The sequence below is a fragment of the Ornithorhynchus anatinus genome, chromosome X2 (genome assembly GCF_004115215.2).
Source record: "Ornithorhynchus anatinus isolate Pmale09 chromosome X2, mOrnAna1.pri.v4, whole genome shotgun sequence".
Taxonomy (NCBI): domain Eukaryota; kingdom Metazoa; phylum Chordata; class Mammalia; order Monotremata; family Ornithorhynchidae; genus Ornithorhynchus; species Ornithorhynchus anatinus.
The window spans coordinates 28,029,529-28,052,190 of record NC_041750.1 but is presented as its reverse complement, the minus strand read 5'-3'; the positions used below and the strand labels follow the sequence as shown (position 1 = coordinate 28,052,190).

General features: G+C 55.0%; 1 protein-coding gene across 2 annotated transcripts in view; it reads left to right on the top strand.

The window, feature by feature from the left end:
* Window positions 1-22,059, top strand: part of NFATC1 (nuclear factor of activated T cells 1) — a 109,564-nt gene extending 87,505 nt beyond the window's left edge. For both annotated transcript variants that reach the window (XM_039910483.1, XM_029052916.1), the window contains exon 10: window positions 20,200-22,059. In XM_039910483.1, the coding sequence (XP_039766417.1) occupies window positions 20,200-20,202 (3 nt within the window). In that variant the 3' untranslated portion in view covers window positions 20,203-22,059. The remainder of the gene's footprint in view (window positions 1-20,199) is intronic.
* Window positions 22,060-22,662: the final 603 nt, after the last annotated feature.

Below are 22,662 nucleotides of genomic sequence, written 5' to 3'. Positions count from 1 at the left end.
GAAGTCAGGGATGGAGAGAGGAGAATCAAGGGTGTTGGATGGTCCAGCCCTTCCCAAGAGGGTAGTTCCTCCCAGAGTCCTGAGCCCCCGCACTGGAGACAGAGACCTGGGCTGGACAGGCTTTGGAACTGACACAATCGAGGTGTTGTCCTCGGTCCCGTGGTTTTTGTAGCTAGCAGTGTAGGTAGAAGTGGATTTTTCTCCACAACCTCACAGAAGCTTAGTTTCTTCCACACAAGAATAATCATTTTTATGCTTTTTTTTTTTGAGTTGCCCGTAAAGCTTGAAATTGAGGCTTCTTATTATTGTTGTTATTTTTACCATTAATAATACTAAATATTTTATATTAATTTTGGCATTCACTAAGCACTTAGTATTACTAAGGCACTGTCATAACTGCTGCGGTAGATACAAGATAATCAAGTAAGACAGAGTCCCAAACGGGGCTCACAGTGGAGGTGGGAGCAAGAACCCCATTTTACAGATGAGAAGACTGAGACCCAGGGAAGTTAAGTGATTTGCCCAAGATCACACAGCAGATAAGTGACAGAGATGGGATTAGAAACCAGGTCCCCTGACTCCCAGGCCTGTGATCTCTCTCTTTAAAAATCGGTCAGTTAACCAACCAATAGTGTTTATTTAGTACTTATCCGGTGCATAGGAGCACATAGTAGAGTTAGTAGGTAGGATATCTGTTTCCGAAGAACTTAAGCTGAAGCAAGGGAGACAGGTACTAAAATAATTTTTAAATGGGGGAGAAAAAATAGTGGTGTCAAGATCTGGACTTAAATATTCGTTTGTTTTTTAAGCACTTACTGTGTGCCAGGCACTGTACTAAGCAATGGAGTAGATTCAAGTTAGTTTGAACCCAGTCCCTGTCCAATTTGGGTCTCACAGTCTTAATCCCCATTTTACAGATGGGGCAACTGAGGCACAGAGGAAGTGAAATGACTTGCCCAAGGTCACACCATAGACAGGTGGCAGAGCCAGGATTGGAAGCAGGTCCTTCTGACTCCCAGGCCCGTGCTCTATCCGCTAGGCCATGGGGAGAGCAGGGGACGGGAGGAGAGGGGAAGGGGGTACAATGTCCAAGTATTTAGCGATGCCAGGAATCCGAATCCAATGTTTTTAAAAAGAAACACACCCACTGGAGGGGCAGGAGGCCTGGGTGGAAATGAAGAGAGCCGGGCAGCAAGAGGCAGGGATGGCGTGGCGTTGTGGGCAGGGGCCCAAGGGAGCCAGACTCAAGATAAATGGAGTCAAGACTCCCTCTCTCCCTCCATCCTTCCCAACCACGGGCACAGTATGGAGGAACTGATAACCTCTCCTCTGCCCATGAAACAGGACCGAGCCTTCCGCTTCCTGGGAAAAAGTGGCTTTGGAAGTGAAGAGAGATAAGTGCTGGGCCCCGGCTTTGGGTGGAAAGAGGTATCTCCCGTCTGTCCCACAATTGTTCGTGGCTACCTCCTCTGAGGAAACAGATACCGGAGGAGACTGCCAGGGCTCTCCAGCAGCCTCTCCGACAGACACTGAGGCAGCCGTTCAATCATTCAGTCAATCGTATTTCTTGAGTGCTTACTGTGTGCAGAGCACTGTACTAAATACTTGGGAGACTACAATATAACAAAATTGGCAGGCACATTCCCTGCCCAAAAGGAGCTCAGTCTAGTCCTGTCCCCATTGTCACACCATGGGGAGAGCACAGTGTCTGTCTGGTCCATCACCTGTGCACAGGATGGCCGTTTGTCCAGTTCTCTACTGAGGCGACAGTCCGGAGTCCGGGTGGTCCGTCCCCTATCCAGTATAGGTATAGCACTGGACGCCTTTCCGTCCCTGCGTGGTACTTACTGAGCGCTTACTCTATGCAGAGCACCGTACTGAGCACTTGGGAGAGTACAGTATAACAGAGGTGGTAGGCACATTCCTTACCCAGAGTGAGCTCACAGTCTAGGTCACTGTGGGTGACAGTCCGGGGTCCGGCCGGTCTGTCCCCTATCTGTGGAATGGTGGCCAACAAGGCCAGGCTCCATAGCTGTGGGCCCCGCCAGCCCCTGACTGAAGGAGGGCCATTCATCAAGTGCAGAAGAGACTGTGTTTGTGTGGTGGTTCCCTAGGCGCTGTCCTCTGGGACCACGGGGAGCCCCGCCAACAGGGAGATCACCAGGGAGGGGAAACAGGAGGAAGGAAACCTGGCCCCCGGCAGCCTCCAAGACAAGAGGGAGAGTTCTAGCCTGGCTAGAGGCCGAGGCCCCTTCCGCAGCCAGGAGGCCAGCATGGGATGCCCCATGCCGATAAGATTTGATTTTGAGGTAGTGGGAGGGAAGGGGTGTCCTACCACCAGCAGGTGCTTTTCCAACGGAGGTGATGGGCTGCCCCGAGCCATCCCCACTCTCTGACCCAGTTCCCACCAAGCCAGAGGCAGGCTGGGGGAGGCGGCCGGCAGGGCGGAGGGTCCAGCCTGCAGGTGCGGAGCAGAAGAGACCTGACTGCCCTTCCAGTGGCCCCCATGCCAGCCGGAGCTACCGGGATCGCACTTGAGTTAGCAGCTAGGGCACCGCCAGCCTGATTTCACACGGGTCCGGCACCAGGCTGGAGTCGGGGCAGACTCATCCCCGCAGCCTGGCCTTGATAGACATTTTCTGCCCCTCCTTAAGTTTATTCCTCATTCTGAGCTTCTTTGCACACTTTTCACCTCCATCGTGTGTCCTCTGAGCCCAAAACACCCAGCCCCAGCAGCAGCTAATCCCAAACATTCTGATTTACCTGGTCCTGGAGGGCCTCGCCAATCACTGCTTCATGAACCGCTCCACAAACTGACTTTGAGGACGTCGCTCCCACCCCTCTTGTCGGGCCCTACCGCTATCCTCAGTGGACCTGCCGCTATAGTGGGGGTGGGGGAGATGGGGGGGGAAGGGGAATGAGTGTGCTATCAACCCCCCATGTCTGTCCTCCTCCTGCTCCTCCTCCTCCTCCTTCCCACCCCACTGATGGCTGGTGTAGGCCTGGACCCTGGGAGAGGTCTCTATCAGTGCCCTGCAGCTGCTGTTATTGTAGATATGGCAGGAAGTAGGGACCGGAAAACAGACAGGGTTCACGGTCTCCTGAAAAATCCAGAAATGTCTGTGATTTACCCAAGGCTGAGGCCTCTGCCAGTTAGAGAGGTGGGAGGGGTTGGGGCCGGCTGGGGCGGAGAACCTGGGGGCGGGCGGGGGTGGCTAGGGGACTGGGGATGGAGCAGTTGATGGAGCCTGCCGGGGAGAACGTGGACTATGGGCTGGGAAGACGGTGGGCCGGGAAGCCTGGTAGTGATCCCCATACCATCTCTGCCTGCCGAGGTGGGGCAGAGAGCCAGGTTTAGCAATCCCCTGCCTGCTCCTCAGAACCCCGGATCCTGAAACTCACCCCTCTGAGGGTCAGGGCACCGCCCAACCCCAGGGGGGCAGAGGGGAATATGGAAATCTTGGAGAGAACGTTTCCATCAGAGCTCCAGCCAGGGGCGACCAATCCAAAAGGGGTCTGAAACCAGTCCATCACCAATTCCCACTGGGGCATTTGTACCATCCCTGCCACATCCCCAACTCTGTTAGAAACGGATTGAGCTTCTGCAAGCAGTACTTTCTCCAATCGTCTCTTACTCGCTTTCCTCTCCCATCAATTTCTTTTATTCCTGCCTGGCAATAAGTCAAAGCTCCTGGGGAAAAGCAGCCTGCTCCTCCCTGCCCCCACCTCTTCTTCCTCACGCATTCGATATCTCCTTCCTCTCACCTCCTCCCCTTCCCCCGCACCTCCTGTCCCGCAATCAATATACTGAGGACTTTTGAGAGCAGAGCACTTGGGAGAGTGCAATATAAGAGAGTTGGGGGACACTGTCCCTGCCCACAAGGAGTTTATAGTCCCCTCTCGTCGACTCCCTCCCCTGCCTTCTCCCCTTCCTCCCCCTCCCCAACTCCACCTTCCTCCTCCCTCCTCTCCTTCTTCTCTTTAACAAGAAGGGTTCCTCATCAGACTCTCCAGATAAGGAGGTGTCCCCCTCTGCCCTTGGACATTTTCCACTGCTGGTTGACATCTGTAAATGTTCGAGGGAAAGGATTTCCTTTGGAAGATGTTTCCCTTTCATTCTGGTCTTCAGATGAGACGCGTTATCGTGCGTGGGGTGGGATGGGCATGGGAGAGCGTGGAGGGTGGAGGAACGGGCTTCAGTCCCAAAGTAGCCGGTGTCGGTAAGGGCGGTCCACCCTGCAGCTGACCACCGGCCGGACCTGCCCGGAGAGAGGGGCGGAGGGAGGGAGGGAGGGAGAGAGAGAGAGACGGGGTAGCCATGCTGCTCTTGGCTCTGATCCTGGTCCTCTACAATGTCAAACTTAGAATTGCCTTTCTATGCACTTTCCATTTTTTTTTTCCACAGTAGCTGTTGCCAGTGAGCTGTAAACTACCATATATCACTCAGATTTAAGAACCTAAACTTTAAAACAAATTAAACTCTTGTTGACATTGTAATAAAAATCAGAATCAAACCGAACAGCTCAGTTAAAGTGCGCTTCAATTATTTTATGGATTTGAGATGGTTTTCCAGGATTCCCAGACTCCCAGAGCAGAAAGCTGTTTCCCCCTTGGCAGATGTTGGTAGGGGGGAGGAGGGAAAGCCGGAGGCCCGGGGGGGTCGGGGATTGTCGAAGGGGGGTAAAGTGATGTGGCAGAACCAGGGTGAAATCTCCCTGTCATCTGAGGGATACCTTAACCGAAGGATTGGAAAGCGATTCCATTCAGGGAGCTGGGTGTTTGAAAGAAGAAAGTTGAAAAGGACTGAAAACGTGTCCCTGCAACCTGGCTCTTGCTAGGCATCTGTACGGGCCTGGTGGATGCAGGCTGGCATCCTTCCCTAGGCCCATGGACAGGGTCTGCTCTGAGCATGGCTACAAGCTGAATCCAGGCCGGGAGACCCTCCCCTCACCAGCCTCACCCCCACCCCTTCATCGCCCTTGGCTACAGCACTTGGCATTCTGTTAGTAACTCTCTCTCGGCTTTTCTCTGTCTCTGCCTCTCTCTTTCTGGCTCTGCGTCTGTTTCTCTGTCTCTCTCTGATGGTCCCTCTCCCCGCTTTCTTTATAATAATAATAATTTAATAATTTTGGTATTTGTCAAGCGCTTACTATGTGCCAAGCACTTTTCTAAGCACTGGGTAGATACAAGGTAATTAGGTTGTCCCATGTGGGGCTCACAGTCTTCATCCCCATTTTACAGATGAGGTAACTGAGGCACAGAGAAGTTAAGTGACTTGCCCAAGATCACCCAGCAGGCAAGAGGTGGAGCTGGGATTAGAGCCCAGGTCCTCTGACTCCCAGGCCTGTGCTCTTTCCACTAGACCACACTGCTCCTCTCTGTCTTTGGCTCTCTTTCAGTCTCTGGTTGTCTCTCTGACGGACTCCCCCCCCCCCCCCCGTCTCTCTTTTTGCCTCTCTCTGTCTCTCCTTCAGTCTCTCTCTCTGTCTTTCAGTCACTCCTTCCCTCTCTCTTGGCCTCTATCTCTGCCTCGCTCTTTCTCTCTCTCAAAATTGTCTCTTTCCCCCACCCCTCTCTCTTTGTCTCTGTGCCCCTCTAGCTCTGTGCTTCTCTCTCTCTACCTGTCTCCCTTTTGGCTTCTCTCTTTCTCTGTCAGCCCGTGTCTCTCTTTCTGTCTCCGCCTTTCTCTCTTTTCTCTTTCCTTTCGAAAATGGAAACGGTGGTTTCCCCTGGCTTCGGTGCCCACTTTCCACACTTTATACTGCTTCCTCTCGTGATAAGCCAGAATGAAAGTATTTCAGAAATGCGGGTTGGCGGAAGCGCGATAGCAACTGGAAATCTAGAGGGGATTGGTTTGACCAGAGGTGAGGTGTCCCCGCCTGGATCCAGTTGTCCTGCTGGGGGAGTGGGTGGGAGTGGGAAGGTTGGATCGCTTTGATCAGAGCCGTGGAGCGGGGTGGGGTTGGTGAGGGAAGAGCTGGCGCGAGGAGGGCACTTCCACAGGGTCCGGGTAATAGAGGTGTCCCCCTCCCCTTTCTTTTCTATTTCCTGTTCTGCCCACTTCCTGTGCTAGACTGCTTCCTAGGGTGTACGGCAGGCTGCAGGGTTCCTGACCTCTGACTCGCAAGCGCTTGCACTCTCTTTCTCTTTCTCTCTCTCTCACTCTCTCTCTCCTGCTCTTGTCCGGCCTCCACAATCATGGCTCCGTGCTCTCCTCGGTGGGGCTGTTGGATGGGTAAGCTTCTGAAAGCCAGGGATCAGGTTTAGTACCTCTACTGTACCCTCCCAAGTGCTCAGTACAGTGATCTTCATATAGTAGGCTGTAAGCTCCTTGAAGGGAGGGATCAGGCCTACTTAGTCCATTGCACTCAAGTGCTCAGTACAGTGCTCTTTATACAGTAGACTGTAAGCTCCTGGAGGGCAGGGATCAGGTCTACTAATTCTATTGTACTCTCCCAGGTGCTTAGTTCAGTCTACACAGTAGACTGAAAGCTCCTGGAGAGCAGGAGGTTGTCTGCTTTCTCTACTGCACTGTCTCAAGCCCTTGGTAATAGTACTCTGCAAACAGTAAGCTTAATCAATACCAATGATCGATTGATTGGTGGAGTCGGAAGGGTAAAGTGCAGATTGCTGAAACCTCTACGCCTTCCTTGCGGCTGAGTCTGCCCCTGGGAAGACACACTCCGTGGGTGTTTCTGACCTACAGACGGCCTCTGACCCAACTATGGTGTCTAGCGTACAGTATCGTGACTATAAGCTCCTTGTGGGCAGGGAATGTGTCCAACAAGGAACTTCAAGCTCAGGGCAGTTCTCCCGACGGGACAGAGATTTTCCAAATTCAATCAGTCGATAGTATGGTTGAGCCCCTTCTCCGTGTCTGTTTATTGTTGCAATGTACTCTCCCAAGCGTCTAGTACAGTGCTCTGCCCACAGTAAGCGCTCAATAAATACCATTGGATTAATTGAATGAGTAATTGATACGGGCTGGTTGGTTCTGGTGGGGCAGTGCTGCTCGATCACTGCCAGAACTCTTCCCTCTGCCTTCCCAGAGTCCCTGGCCCAAAGTCATTCCTGTTTGAGAAAAAGGGTCCTTGGGGATCCAGGTGTCTCTAGATGAGAGAGGCGTCGTGGCCCGGGCGGAAGAGCACAGGGCTAGGGATCAGGAGACCTGGGTTTTGATCCCACATCTGCCCCGGTCTGTCGAGGGACCTTGGGCAAATCACTTCAACTCGCTGAACCTCTGCTTCCTCATCAGCAGAATGAAGGTACCAGTTCTCCCTCCCTCTCAGACTGTGGGACAGAGACGGTGCCTGATGGGATTATCTCGCGTCTTCCCCAGTGCTCAGCACAGTGTGCTACACAGTGTTTGGCAGTAATTGCTCAAAAACAGCAAACTACCTAACTAGAATTAGAAGGAGCAGGGCATGTGGCAAATCTCCCACTCTCATCTGCAGCATCCTTTATTCACCCCTCCCTCAGCCCCGCCACACTTAAGTACGTATCTGTAATTTATTTCTATTAATGTCTCTCTCCCCCCTCTAGACTGTAAGCTCCTTGTGGGTGGGGAATATGTCTATCAACTCGCTTGTATTGTCCTCTCCCAAGCGCTTAGTACAGTGCCCTTCACACAGTAAGGACTCAATAAATACCACTGAGTGATTGACTGACAGACTGATGGAAACCTGGCTTCCATGGCCACAGTTTTTACCTATCTGCAGGACCAAACCTTTCCCCAAGCGGCTCTGACATTGCCCAGTGGGGCCTGGGGGGCTATTGTGTGCAGAGCACTGTACTGGGCACCTGCTTTGTGCCACGCATGTCCCAGGTTTTCTGTGAACATAGCTCTAGACAGGGTGTCTTCAGTGTGCAGAGCACTGTACTGGCTATCTACTCTATGCAAAGTACTTTAAGATAGATCTACTTTATGCAGAATTTTGTACTGGGCTCCTACTGTGAGCAGAGCACTGTATTGGGTTTGCAGTGGGTACAGAGTTCTATACCGGGAGCCTTCTGTGTGCAGAGTGTTCTCCTGGGTGTTTGCTAGTCCGGGTACCAAAGAGAAAACATTGTTTAGTCTGGGGCGGACAGCCTTGAGGAGCTGATTGTGTGCCGTTGATGGGTCTCAAATCCTTCCTCAACCTGTTTAGTCTGCTCCCCCAACACTTTCAGGGGGTCTTTGGTCTCTGATGAACCCGGGGGTGGTCTGGGGATGGTCAAGAGGGGAAGGGAGATCGCAGGGGGCTTGCTCTCCTCACCTGCAGTCCCGGCCCCGTTCTCCGGCTGAGCCGCCCTCACCCCCACCTACCTTAAGGGGGCATGGACCGTGATGACGTTCCCCTGTCCCCCAAACAGCAGGACACAGTACGGGGGGCAGGGGGCAGGGAGAGGAGTGGCATAACCACATGATCACCAGGGCCCCGGAAGTCTCGCCCCACTGGAGAATGCACTTTATCCCCCAGCATCCCCTCCCACTCCCACTGCTTGTCTTCACCACTGGGCCTCAGTTTCCCACCTGTAAAAGGGGTCTGGCAACAGTCCCAGTGCCCCCGGGAGCTAGCGGGCTAAAAGAGCAGCCGTCCAGAGGGGACTTGGCACCATCGTGTCCACCACGTGGGCAGTGCTGGGTACCCGCCCCCAGCCCGCCCTTCTCCCTCGCTTTAGACTTTGGCACCCACCCGCAAGCCCTGGGGACGCTGGCTGGCACAGCCTGGGTGGAGTGGGTGGGTGGGGTCTGCAGGTGGCACCTGCGAGTGGGTGCCCGGGGGATCCACCCAGGCCGGCGCACGGTCTGAGCCCGGTTCGGGCTGGCCGCCGCTCGCTGCCTTCCAAGGTGGCCCAGAGGCTTGTGATCTGGACTGCCTCTAGTTGCTGCTCCCCACTGATGATACAAAGACCCCCAAATCCCTCCCCACCACTGCTCCCCAGACCCAGAAAAGCCCTGCCCCACTTCTTCTTCCCAAACCCCACCTCCCCCGAGTCCTCCCCACCACCACTCCCCTGGAGTGGTGTGTGTATGTATGTTTGTGTGTACCCACGTGTTGGTCTAGGACCCAAGATGCCTGGCTCCGGTGGCGGGTGGTCCCAAGTGAGGCCACTGACCTGTTCTGGGCCGACACTAAGTTGTTTTCTGTGTCTACTTTCCTGGGGGCTTGTGTGCGTGACAGCTTGGGTCAGAGGTTTTTCACTGTGGTGTCAGGATGGGGAGAAGCGGGACTTGGAGGTGGGGGGAGGGCTGGGAGTGGGCAAAGATTTGGGGGCAGGGGGTGAGGATGGAAAGTGAGCAGAGATTTGGGGTGGGTTGTGAGGATGTGGAGTGGACAGGGATTTGGAGTTGGGGGATGGAGACTTGGAGTGGGCGGGCTTCAGAGAACCAACAGGTCAGACAGCTGCCATCGCGGGTCTTCCCAGCCCTGATTGGACTCTCTCAATTTTTGTCAGAGCCCCAGAGGTGAGAGAGTCTTGAGGTACATGGCCATCGCCCTCATTGCCTCCCTATCTTCCTCCTCTCCCTCACCCAGCTCGCCCTCGGAAAGTAGCATCTGTCCTGGCTGGGACTCTTCTGGGCCAGGGCATGATGCTGAAGTTAGCCCGGGAAGAGAGACAGCTGATCGGTCGGTCGTAAACTTGGATTTAAAGGAGGTGGAGTCTCAGCCGGACAGTTCCATTGGAAGCTCCTTAAGGGCACGGGTCCGGCGTTTGGCCCCAGTTGTACTCCGGAGCTCTTAGTACAGTTCTCGGCACACGGTTGATACTCAGTATGGTGCTTGGCACATAGTAGGCAAGCCGTAAATACTGCGATGATCCAATCTATCCCACGGGGGATGATGTTTATGTTGTCGATTCTGGAAGGAAATCAGACTGAGAGACTGGAGACTGAGCTTTAGGGCTATTTAATCAGCATCATCGTCGTCATCCTATTTGTTAAGCCCTGCCTATGTGCCAAGCACCGTTCTAAGCACTGGGATAGATAGAAGGCAAGCAGGTTGGACACAGTCCCTGTCCCACATGAGGCTCACACTCTTAATCCCCATTTTATAGAGAAGTTAAGTGACTCGCCCAAGGTCACACAACAGACAAGTGGCGGAGCCAGATTAGAACCCAGGTCCTTCTGAGGCCCCGGCCCATGCTCTACCCACTAAACCACACTGCTTCTTGCCTCAATAGTCTGCATCGTAGCACAAATCCATTCTCACCCACAAATCCGCCATGCCAATTTTATCTTTCTTCTTTTCTGATTTGGTTCCATTCCCGCCCCTCACCTGATGCCAGCTGCTTCCCCAGACTGTTCGGTCCCGCACTGACCAATGTTCAACAGGCCTGCTCTCTCTCCCTTCCACAAGAGCCCCGGCCCCACATCCCAGGCCCACTTTCCGGGTCCCCGCATCTTCTGTGACGCCGTCCCATAGCAACGCCGAGTTAAAGGGGTCGTCCAGAGGGAAATGTCTCACCTCAGAAGGTTGAATTTCCGCAAAGCGCTTCGTAAAACCCACCAACACAACCTTCGTCTTCTCGACCAAAACAGAGAAAGGGCCAAGAGGCGTCTGCGCGTCTTCCCCACGCCTTCCCCGGCTGTGGCCCCGAGCACGGGGTATGATAGGGAGAGGAAGGGAGGGGTGAGGACACCCCAGTGACCCTGGCGTGCCTGGACTACAGATCCCAGCGAGCTCTAGGCCCTATCACCGGAAGGCGGACTGAACCTGCTCCTGTTGGACTCACACTCTTAATCCCCATTTTATAGATGAGGTAACTGAGACCCAGAGAAGTGAGGTTTCTTGCCCAAAATCACACAGCAGACGTCTGGCAGAGCCGGAACTAAAACCCAGGTCTTTCTGACTCCCAGGTCTGTGCTATATCCACTAAGCCCCGCTGCTTCTCGGAGTTGGTAGGCACAGTTCCTATCTACCAGGAGCTTAAATAATAATAATCATAATAATCATAGTCACTGTTAAACACCTTCTATGTGCCAAATACTGAACTAAGCGCTGGGGTAGATCAGGATAATCAGGTTGGACACAGACCCTGCCCCTTGGGGGGCTCCTAGTCCAAAGGGGAGGGAGAACAAGGTATTCAATCCCCATTTTATGGATGAGGAAACAGAGAGGCACAGAGAAGTGAAGTAACTTGAAACTTGCCCAAGATCACACAGCAGACAAGTGGCAGAGTTAAAATTAGAACCCAGATCCCCTGACTCCCAGACCCATGCGCTGTCCGTTAGGCAACACGGCTTCTCAAGCGCAGAACAAATACGGCAATTATTATGAGTAGGAGAGCCTCAACCCCTCGCTGTCCCGAAGACCCAGCTCCAACGCCACATGCCCAGCCAAACTGCCCACCACAGCAGTCAAGCGCAGCCCCCTGGACACCCACCCTGGCCGGCCCAGTCTCCCCACGGGGTCTTGGTCCGTACCCCGGGCGGATGCCCGGTTTGGGGGCGGAGAGGCAGGGAGAGATGAAAGCGGGAGACCGTCCACTGTCAGCAGTTAGGCTGCGGCGCCGTTATCTTGAGGACATCTGCAAGGAGAGCAGGGGTGGGGACTCTTCTCTGTTTGGAGGCGGAGGAAATGCTGATCACATCTTGTCCACTCTTTCACGGTGAAAACGGAAAACAGCGTCACAGCGCGGTGCTTCCGTCGGGAGGGTTTTCTCTTTTCTTGTTTTCTCCACCGCCTGGGGCCGCGGTGTGCTGGAAGCTAGCTTCTTTCCCGGAACGAGGAGACTCTCTGGTTTGTTGGTGGTGGCGGTGGGTGCTGCAGGTGAGGGGGTGGCCAGGGAGGAGGCCCACGGCCTCCTCCCTCTCCCACCAAAGGCACCTTGCCTCTCCTCGCTCTCAGAGAGGTACATCATAGTGCTTCCAGGAGGGCTAGAGAGAGCATCATGGAAACAGCGGGGCCTATTGCAAGGAGCCAGGGCCTGGGAGTCAGAGGACCTGAGTTCTCATTTCAGGTCTGTCTGTTGCTTGCTGTGTGACCCTAGGCAAGTGTCCTCCCTTCTCTGTGCTTCAGTTTCCTCATCTGTAAAATGGTGGCTCGATACCCGTTCTCTCTCCTACTTAGACTGCGAGCCCCCTGTGAGGCGGGGATTGTGGGGAACCCGATAAACTTTGTATCTGCTCCGGGGTTTAAAACAGTGCTTGGCACATGATGAGTGCTTAACGGATACACTAATAAGAGTAATAATAATAGCAATGATAATAACAGAGTGAACGGCGGGCAGTGAAAAGAGCTTGGGGTTTGGAATCAAGAGACCCAGATTCTAGTCCCAGCTCTGTCCCTGACCTGCTCTGTGACCTTGGGCGAGACCTTCTCTGGGCCTCAGTTTCCTCTGTAAAGTGAAAGTAGATCTGCTTTTCCTCCCATTTAGACTGTCACGGGCACGGAAGGCAGCACCTGATGATCCGGTGCGTCCGTCCCCACCCCAGGGTCCAGCACGGCGCTTGGCACAGGGTACGCAAGCGCTAGAGTCTGAGGGCAAGGGGCCCGGTTCCCTCCATTGTGTTTTAGCCAAACGGAGTCAGTCCGGGCCTGGGCATCCAGCGGGACCGGACACACTCTAGGCTGTAAGCTCGTCCTCTAGACTATAAGTTCGTTATGGGCAGGGAATGTATATGTTATAATGTTAAATTGTGTCCTCCCAAGCACTCAGTACAGTGCTCTGCACCCAGTAAGCATTTAATACCTACTATCGACTGACTGACTGACCCTCTCGGGGCAGACCGCTCGGGATGACTTGGCCAAGTAAATATCGAGATGAAGTTACGTCCTCCATTCCCTGTGACCTGCTGGGAGCTGAGTGTTATACTGGGCACCTTCTGTGTTCAGGGCACTGTCCTGGGTGCGGAGCACTATACTGGGGCCTTGATTTTGTCTCTCTTGCCACCGACCCCTCTCCCACATCCTCCCTCTGGCCTGGAACTCTCTCTCCCTTCATAGGACCGCCCCACTCCCTCCCTTCAAAGCCTTATTAAAACCCCATCTCCTCCAAGAGGTCCTCCCTGACTAAACCCTCATTTCCCCTACTCCCTCTCCTTTCTGCGTTGTCCATGCCCTTGGGTTTGTTCCTGCTGAGCCCAACCCCCCACCACCAAAGTCCATATCTTCCAATTCCCCAATCTCTAATTTATTTCACTATCTGATACCCCCCTAGACGTGAGCTCCTTGTAGGCAGGGGTCTTGTTTACCCACTCGTGTGTATCGTTCTCTCCCAACAGCTTAGAACAGTGCTCTGCACACAGCAGGAGCTCAATAAATACCACTGAATGATTGGGAGAGACAACCCAGACGAAAGAGAAAACTCAGTGGGGGAGGTATTAGGCTTCGGTTGGCAGAGATCCCATAGAGTGTGAGAGTAGATATGAATGGTAAAATCTGGTGAAGGGCTAACTATCTATCTAGCCCCGGATAGATGAATGGAGGAGAGCAGAGGCCACGTGTGAAGGAACACGGACAGTCTGGATCTGTCTCCGAAGATCAGAGTCATTCTTGGAGCCAGCCTGCTGCTGAAATCAAGCCCCAGACCACCGTGGCACAACCGACAGACTGTCCGATAGGGAAAAGGGGTTTCTGTCGACCCCCAAACCGGGGCTGGCTGCCAGCTCCAGGACCCTAATCAGCTTTCCCGGAGGGAAATCAGCTGGCATTCCCGGGGGCCAGAGATCCCGGGGGCCGGCTTTCCCAGCATGGGGGTCTGGTGGAGCGGGGAGAGGGGGGAGGATGCTGGCTCTCCCACTAACCCCGAAGACCTACTGGAGCAATTGAGAAAAACAAAAGTTTCCACTCAAGAATGTTTGAAAGAAAAGTTAAATATAAGGGAAGAAAAGGCCCTCCTCATTAAATGCAATTGCGGCCAAGCAGTTCACCACATCCTGCCCTGGTGCCATCTCGAGCTGAGCACAGGGAAGGTTCCTCTTTCAGCCTGCTGACAGGTCCAGCCGGTCACATGTTACCTGCAATTCTCAGCCCTCGCGGGCTCTTATTTTTGACTCGGTGTCAGTGGAAAAGCTGAATAAGAAGATGGAAAGTATCAGCAGAGAGCAGGCATTGTGGGAAACTGTAGGTGTCAACTACAAAAGCAACAGTATCAGAAAGAGAGAAAACCACCAAAAACACCCAGAGTACAACCGCCCCCTCCCCGTCCCCACCTCCCCCACCCCCCCAGTCAGGAGCTGCTGCCGGCCAGCCCGGCGGGGTTCAGCGAGAGTGAAAGTGGGGACAGGGAGGGAGAGGGTGCAGGCCAGGAGGTCGGAAACCCCTCCTCCGGGGCTTTGGCTCTACCCCGTTTGGCCCCGGGACCGCCGCCGGGAGCAGGAGGTCCTGGGGTGTGGGGACGGTCCCTCCGGTCACCCGCGGACGCACAGGGCCCGGGGCTGGCCAGAGCGGGGGATGTTGGGTCATCTGTGGTCCACAGAGAGGCCCCGGCCGGACCCCGGTACAAGCCTGGCCTAACCAGGCCGTTGGGGCCACGTCGAGGATGGTGATCCCCCTCAACTGGACTCCCTGGGCGGGCACGGCGGGGGAAGGATGGGGGGGACTCCGGCCAGCCTGAGCCCCTGAAGTTCCCCAGACAGACCCGGGGGGAAGACTCCCTCCGGTCCCCTCCAACCCCCTCCCCCCCCAGAGCCGCAGTGGGAATTCCCCCTCCGAGGGTGTCTCAGCACCACCCTCCCCTCACAAACCACAACCCTGTCCCCTTCAAAGCTTCTGAAAAGCCACCTCCTCCAGGGGAGCTTCCCTGATCGAACCCCCTTACTGCAGCAGTTGATGGTTTATTGATTCACTTAGTCACTTGTCTCTCCAATTTTTATCTATTCTTTCACTTTTGTCCCTGCAGAGTCAACAGTGCGAATCTCTACCGTGCCTCCAGTCACCCCTCCTCTCTTAGAATATAAGCTCCTTGAGGGCAGGGGGTCACATCTGATAATGATAATAATTATGGTCCCTGTTAAGCGTTTACTATGTGCCGAGCACTGTTCTAAGCACTGGGGTAGATACAGATTAATCAGGTTGGACACAGTCCATGTCCCACATCGGACTCACACTTTAATCCCCATTTTACAGGTACCTGAGGGTCAGAGAAGTCAAGTGACTTGCCCGAGGTCACACAGAAGACATGTGACAGAGCTGGGATCAGAACCCAGGTCCTTCTGACTCTCAGCCCCATCCTCTATCCACTAAGTCTCGCTGCTTCTCTTTCACTTTTACATTCTGTCCCCTAACTGCACAGGACGGTGCTCTGTTCACAGAAGTTCTTCAGACACTTGTCTACCCAGCTTGGTACTCTGCGCACAGTAGGTACCCACTCAATCAGTCATATTTATTGAGCGTTTACCCTGTGCAGAGCGCTGTACTGAGTGTCTACGGTCCCTGCCCACAAGGTCTAGAGGACGTGCCTAGTATTTGCAGTTCTCTCTAGGCACCCAGTCCAGTTCTCTGAACATAGTAAGCACCCACTACCGTCCTCTCATCATAGGAGGCAATCAGTCAGCATTGCCGTTAGTTACCCATTGACCTCAAACATTCGGGTGCCGGAGGGAGGGAGACAGAATGAGAGCTTGGGTCAGCGGCTGGCCATGGGCTCCCCCACCCGCTCACACACACACACATTCCCCTGCTCTCCACCCCCGGGTCAGGGACGCCCAGGACCGGCAGGGCGTGCGCTGAGTGATTCCCCCCGCCCCCGCCCACGGGAGGGCATCCCCTTGGAGGTTCAGGTGCACCAGTGGGCAGGGAGGGGAAGCCCACGGTGCCGTTTGCTTCCCCTTTTCTCGTTTCAAGCAGATGATTTTGTTCTTGCGGTCTCAGCGCCCAGAGGGTGGTTCCAGGTCTTGAGCGGTGTCACCTGCGCCCCAGTCACCTGCCTCGGTCTCCCCCGCCATTCCCATCCCCCCCACCACGCCCAAACGCTGGCCTCTCTCACTGGCTTCCTCCACCTAGGTTGGGGGGGGTCAGATTGTCCCCACACATGCCAGAGTGGGGACGGGAATGGGGATGGCATGGAATCTCTTAGCATCCTGGGAACAGGGAAACAGAGAGAGGTCAGGTAGACCGTCCTCCTGCCTCCAGGCTGGGCTCCACTCATGTCAGCCCAGGAAGATTAGAATCTTGACTGTCAGACACTAACATCGCTTTTTTAGGGTCGGCCCCGTGGCCTACGCAACTCGGGACTGTCTCCAACAGGGACAAGAGGGCACTTGGAGGAACCGGATGTTGGTTGCCCTCCTGGACACCCAACTTCACAATTAGGATGGACCATCCAACACCCTTACCTCTCCCCTCTCCATCCCTTACTTCCCTCAGTGACCCAGCACGGACCATCCAACACCCCCGCCTCTCCCCTCTCCATCCCTGACCCTCCCTCGAGTGTCCCAGGATACACATTCATCCATTGATCTGCCCAAACTCGTCTGGACCCTGTTGGTTTTCCCTGCTGCATAGTTGCCTAGGCTCCAAATAATTAGCCAATGCTAAGGAAAGATGTTTCTCCTCTTTCACTTTTGAAAACCCAGCAACTCCCTCAAGGAGAGGTTTCAGAGAGAGATTTTCCCCACCAACTTGGAGGGATAAAACCACCATGTGATTCATGGTCCTCTTTCAATCAATCGATCCTATTCATTGAGTAAGTTAGTGATGGTATTCGTTAAGCGCTTACTCTGCGCCGAGCACTGTTCTAAGCACTGGGATAGATACAAGGTAATCAGGTTGTCCCATATGGGGCTCACGGTCTTAATCCCCATTTGACAGATGAGGTAACTGAGGCACAGAGAAGTAATAATAATAATAATGTTGGTATTTGTTAAGCGCTTACTATGTGCCGAGCACTGTTCTAAGCGCTGGGGTAGACATAGGGGAATCAGGTTGTCCCACGTGGGGCTCACAGTCTTAATCCCCATTTTACAGATGAGGGAACTGAGGCACAGAGAAGTTAAGTGACTTGCCCACAGTCACACAGCTGACAAGTGGCAGAGCTGGGATTCGAACTCATGAACCCTGACTCCAAAGCCCGCGCTCTTTCCACTGAGCCACGCTGTGAAGTGACTTGCCCAAAGTCACACAACTGAAAAGTGGCGGAGCTGGGATTAGATCCCATTAGGCTCCCAAGCCTGTGCTCTTGCCACTAAGTCAGGCTGCTTCTCTATTTGAGCGCTTACTATTTGCAGAGCACCGTACTAAGCACTTGGGAGAGTACAGTGCAACAGAATCAGCAGATACGTTCCCTGCCCATAATGAGCTAGAGAGGACATCTTTTGATGGGCCTCTGCGGGCCCCGCCCCTGCCTCCATCTGTCACGCACCAGGGTAAAGTGAGCTCCTAAGCATGCAAGACCAGCACTACTCAAAGCCTCAATCCACCCCACTGGTCAGGGAAGCCAAGTCTCCCCGGTCCGGCCCTCAACCTGGTAGGGGTTGCCCTTCGGGCGATGGAGGCTTGATTCGGCTCCCTCGAGCACGCCCACCTGCAGTTAGTACTCTGTGCCAACACGGCAGAGTCCGGCATGGCCCCGGGCGCTCGGCCGCGAACTGGGAGCCAGAGGTTCCGCTTGCCCCGGGAGGTCCACCTCTGTGGAGTCCTCCGTCATGGGGGTCACCACCATGGGGCCCTCTGCTTTGGGGTGGGAATCAGATCCACGCGGTCCCCTTCCCGCAAGAGGCTCCCGGGAGAAGAGGAAGGGATGGCAGGGATCTTATGCCCATTTTCCGGATGAGGGAACTAAGACCCAGAGAGGAGAAGTGACTTGCCCATGGTTACCCAGCGGGCCACTGGCAAGGCCGGGCGTAAAGCCTGGGTCTCCTGATTCCCAACCCATGGTCTTCCCATTCGGTCACACTGGAGCATAGGAATTGGGGGGAGGAGGGGGGGATTTAAGCGCATACTATGTTCCAGGCATCGTACTAAGCGCTGGGGTTGATACAAGTTAATCGGGTCGGACACGGTCCCTGTCCCATATTGGACTCACAGCCTTTGTCTCTATTTTACAGATGAGGTTTACTGAAGCAGGGAGAAGCGAAGTGGCTTGCCCGAGGTCACACAGCAGACAAGTGGAGGAGCCGGGATTAGAACCCAGGGCCTTCTGACTCCCGGCCCGCACGCTATCCACTGGGCCATCCTGCTTCCCGGTTAATCGCTGGTTAATGAGCAGAGGGTGGCCCTCAGTCGGGGGAGCGGGAGAGAGGAGAGGCCAGAGGGAGTGTTAGACAAAGTAATTGCTCCAGGAAGTTGACGTTAGCCGGCCTGGGGCCTTTATCTGGATGGCGGGCCCCCAGCCGCGGGCAGTCCATGACGTGGGCAGTGGCCCCCCTGCCCTCCACGCCCCCCCGTAAAGGGCAGGGAGGCCGGAAGGCAGGCCAGCCCCGCCGCTGACATTTTCCCTATCTGGGGCGGATCGGGGGCCGCGGGGGATGCCGGGAGGTGCGATGGAAAGAGAGGGGTGCCGGGCCCATCGCACCGGCAGCCCCTGCCAGCCTCCCTCACTTCCTGCCCGTCTGCCAAAAATCACAAGCTGATAAGTGGACAGCGCTGGAGTGTGGGAAACGGCTCCAGCTGACCATCTCCAGGGAAACGGAAGGATGACCGAAGGCCCGCGGGAGGAGCGGACAACAGAGGCGCGTCAGAGCCGACGCTGACTCCGCCGGGGCCCGGCCGCCCCTTTCCCCCTCGTCTCTTTGACTTTCGGCCAAATTATCGGCAACCTCCACCTCCGGCCACGCTAGTCACTCGAGCGGCCTGGCCCGGTGGGTCCGAGGCCGGAGGCAAGCCATCTCCCCTCCTCGGGCCTCGGTGTCAATAGCTCGATAGTGTTTATTGAGTGCTTACCGTGTAGCCGAGTACTGTGCTGAGCGCTTGGGAGGGTAAAATGTAACAATCAACGGGCACATTCCCGGCCCACAGTGAAGTTACAGTCCAGAGTCGGAGACGGACATTAATATAAATAAATAAATTATAGATTGTTTCATAAGTGCTGTGGCCCCGGGACGGGGGGACGAATAAAGGGAGCAAGTCAGGGCGAAGCAGAGGGGAGTTGAAGAAAAGGTAAAGAGGGTTTAGTCAGGGAAGGAGGAGATTTACCTTCAATAAGGCTTAGAGGGCGGGGAGGGTAACCGTCGGCTACGAAGAGGGAGGATGTTCCAGGGAGATTCGACCCCTGCTCCCTCTTCCACTGTGAGTCCTGTGCCGATCGGATCACCCTGTCTCGACTCCAGTGCTCAACGCGGTGCTTGGCTCAGAGCAAGAGCTTAGCGAATGCCACTTTTAGTTTTGTCATTACTGTCGGGCTCCTGCCTGTGGCACCCGCTGGTTTGAACAATATGGTTCGTGGACAACCCGGCACACCTGAAGGTCCTTTCTTCCTCCTCCTCTTCTCTCTCCTCCTCCTTTAAAAAATCTTGTGAAACCCCAGTATTACAGAGTGGAATTCCTGCTCCACAGAAGCAGCCCTGCAGCTCCCAGCTGGGTGTCAGAGCAACTGATATGTAGCCCCGCAGAGAGCCTGGGCCAGGGGTGGTGGTTTGGAGTTTGTCGGGAGAGCTGTGCTCAGCTCTCCCGACAACCCGAGCTCGGCTCCCCGTCTCTGGCCGCTGGGCTCAGGGGGGCTGGGTGGGGGACCTGTTCTGAGCGAAATCTGTCAGGTGTGTTGCTGGTGGCCTCTTCCCAGAGGAAACAGTTACGGCTCCCGGGAGTTCGATGGGAGAGGCCCCAACACAGGGCCCGGTGGGAGAGATCACAGGGCAGCGTCTCTCCTAGACTGTAAGCTAGTTGTGGGACGGGAACATGTCAACCAACTCTGTTATAGTGTACTCTACCCACTGCTTAGTACAGTGCTCTGCACACAATAAGCGCTCGATAAATACAATTGATTGTTGGGTTGTGGGCCTTGTGCGAAAGTCTTCAGGGCAGGGCGTTGTGGACGAACCCAAAGAGGTGCCCGTCAGCGGAGCCCACGGTGGCAAAGGGCCTGGTGGTTGTGGACGGGGAATATATCTGTTTACTGCTGTACTGTCCTCTCCCAAATGCTCAGTCCAGTGTTCTGCACCCAGTGAGCGCTCAATAAATACGATCGAATGAATAAATGAATGAACGAGAGCCTTCGGAACTGATTCCGAAGCTGGGCCCGCCAGGCATTGAGAGCGAGTGCCGTGTAGATGGGCGGTGAAGTCCCGTCACGTCTAATAACACTGCCTCGTTCTCTTCTCCCTGTGCTTTCTTACAGTAAACGAGATCATCAGGAACGACCTCTCCAGCACCGGCGTCCACTCCTAGCGGGGGGCATCGGGGTACTCCCCGGCCCAGCTTCCCCCGGGGCCGGAGGGATCTCGGACTGAATAAACGCTGGACGTTCCTGGCCCCGCTCCGCTCTCCCACGGGGCTCAGAGCGACGGCCGAGACTCTCCTCTTGGTTTCAAGAGCAACTCTCCGGCGTCCGCGACGCCAAGTCATCTCAAGCAGACACGCGGGACTGAGGCGGTGGCAAGACTGGCAGATGGTGGCGGGGGTGGGTCGGGGAGAGGTAGACCCTCTCCCTGGACTCATCCTTTGGACGACTGGACCTTGCTACCGGAAGTGCCTTATTCTTCCCGACGGCACCGAGGGCACTTACGGGAGCCGAGAAGAACGCGGTTCCTCCGGGGTTTCCCCGATCCTGAATTCTCGGGAGGGGAGCGGGGAGCCCGTGAGAAAGAGACTCGGGGGTTCCTCCTCCTCCTCCACTTCCTCAGCCATCGAGGGCAGCCCGCTGCCTTATGCCACGCATTTCCGAACCTCCCACTCGGGCCCGCTCATCTGCTTTCCCACCCTCGACCTCCTCCTCCTCCTCCTCCTCCTCCTCCCCATCCACGCCGGCACACCACGGGGGCCGTGTCCAGCCCGGCTCTTAATCTGCCTTCGGACCCAACGCAGACGCAAGTCAAATAGCACAAACCGGTCAAGTGGACGGACAGAGAATGCGATCTCCGGAAGCGCTTGCCCGTGGACGCCCACGGGGGCAAATGTTAGGCCGCGGTGGACCGGGGCGAGGTGAGGCCCCTCGGCCTACCACCCCCCACCGAAATGGGACCTCCCGGTCGGCGGTAGCCCGGGCCCGTGGAGGGGAAACTGCATCTCAGACCCCAGCCCGCATTTTCAGCCAATATGGTCGAGGGCGCACGGCCCTCCGACGGGCGTGCGTGCTTTCTCGTCTGCCGCGGCGGAGCAGAGCACTTTAGAGAGCCCAGAAAGACGCATGCGAACCAAAGCCGTTCTGGACCAAACGGCCAAAGATTCGACGACTGTAAATAGCCATTTCAAAGAGTGTAAAATATTTCTTCCACTATAAGATTATTATTCCGCCGAAGCCTTATAAACTCTCTGCTTTGGGTAAGGAAATACTACCAAAGAGAGAAGGTTTTCATACGCAGCGCTGTACTGTATAGTATGTTGGGGGGATTAGTTCGTAGAGACGGGGTACCCACTAAATTAAACGTAGCCCTTAATATTGCATTTTTGTACAATTAACAGCTTATTACTCCTTATCACTAGCGGTGACCTAGTATTTCATATAACCAAAAAAGCATGGTTCAATTAAGCAATGTTTAATCTTAATGTTGTGCCTTACGCCCCCTACCGGACATTTCCTTCCAGCGCGCTTCCACTGGAAACCTCCAAGAAATCTCTCCCAACCAACGTCAGAAAAACGACAGAACTTGCCCTCCGGAAGACAAGACTTTCCCAAAAGCATCCTGTACGATGTCTTACTTTCTCCTTCCTTTTTTTTAAAAGAAAAAAAATATATAGAAACAGGAAAAAAAAAACTCAGTAAGCCATATTTGTAACATTTGCACATTACTGTGAAGGGCAGAGGGTGAAAATATGGCTGTATGTATGAAAGATGCTGTTACAGGCTCTGATAGCTGGCTGCTTCCTTTCCCTCCCCCTCCGTTTAACCCCTTATCTACCCTGTATTTAGCTTCCTAGAAGCTGCATGGAACATTTCGTATAGACTGCCATATAAAACAAAGAGTTGGATCGTTGTGTCAGCTCCCTTTGTAGTTAGAAAGTAGACTCAATAAAGCAATATTATTTTTTTTTTGCCTGACTAGTCGTAGCATGACTTATTTTTCTCCTTCTTCTTCCGAGCACCCGCTACATGGCTGGGGCTCCCCGGAGGTGCCTCGGTGGGGTGCAGCTGTTTGGGCCGGCTGCGTTCGCTCGTTCGCTGGCATGGGAGCCGGCGGGATTCCCTCCCTTCTCCCAGCTCTTCATTCCCCTGCTCAGTTGGAAAGCAGGAGCTGCCAAGGAAATACGTGGACGCAGGCAATATTGCTCTCAGATGGACTCCGGGCTCCAGAGCCACAGGGGGCGGGGGGGAGGAGCGGAGGCTCCAGGGAGAGCAGGCCATTTTGGCTTAGACACGTCTAGGGCGCGGCTGCGGCTCTGACCACACACACGCACCCTCACGCAATTCAGCAATCATCTCAGCAGGACCCAGGCCTGGCGTTCGGACGGTCTGCCTTTTTCCCGGACTGTCCCGCCCCACTCCTCCGCCGGGCTACACGGCTTTTGGGCCCGGATGGGAAAATGAGGGGCTATCCCTCGGTCCGGCCGTCCGAGCGGAACCGAGTGAGACCCCCGGACCACTCCGTCGACAGCTGGAAGGGCGTTGGGGTGGGGGAGGGCGGGGTCTTGGAGTGGGTGCCAG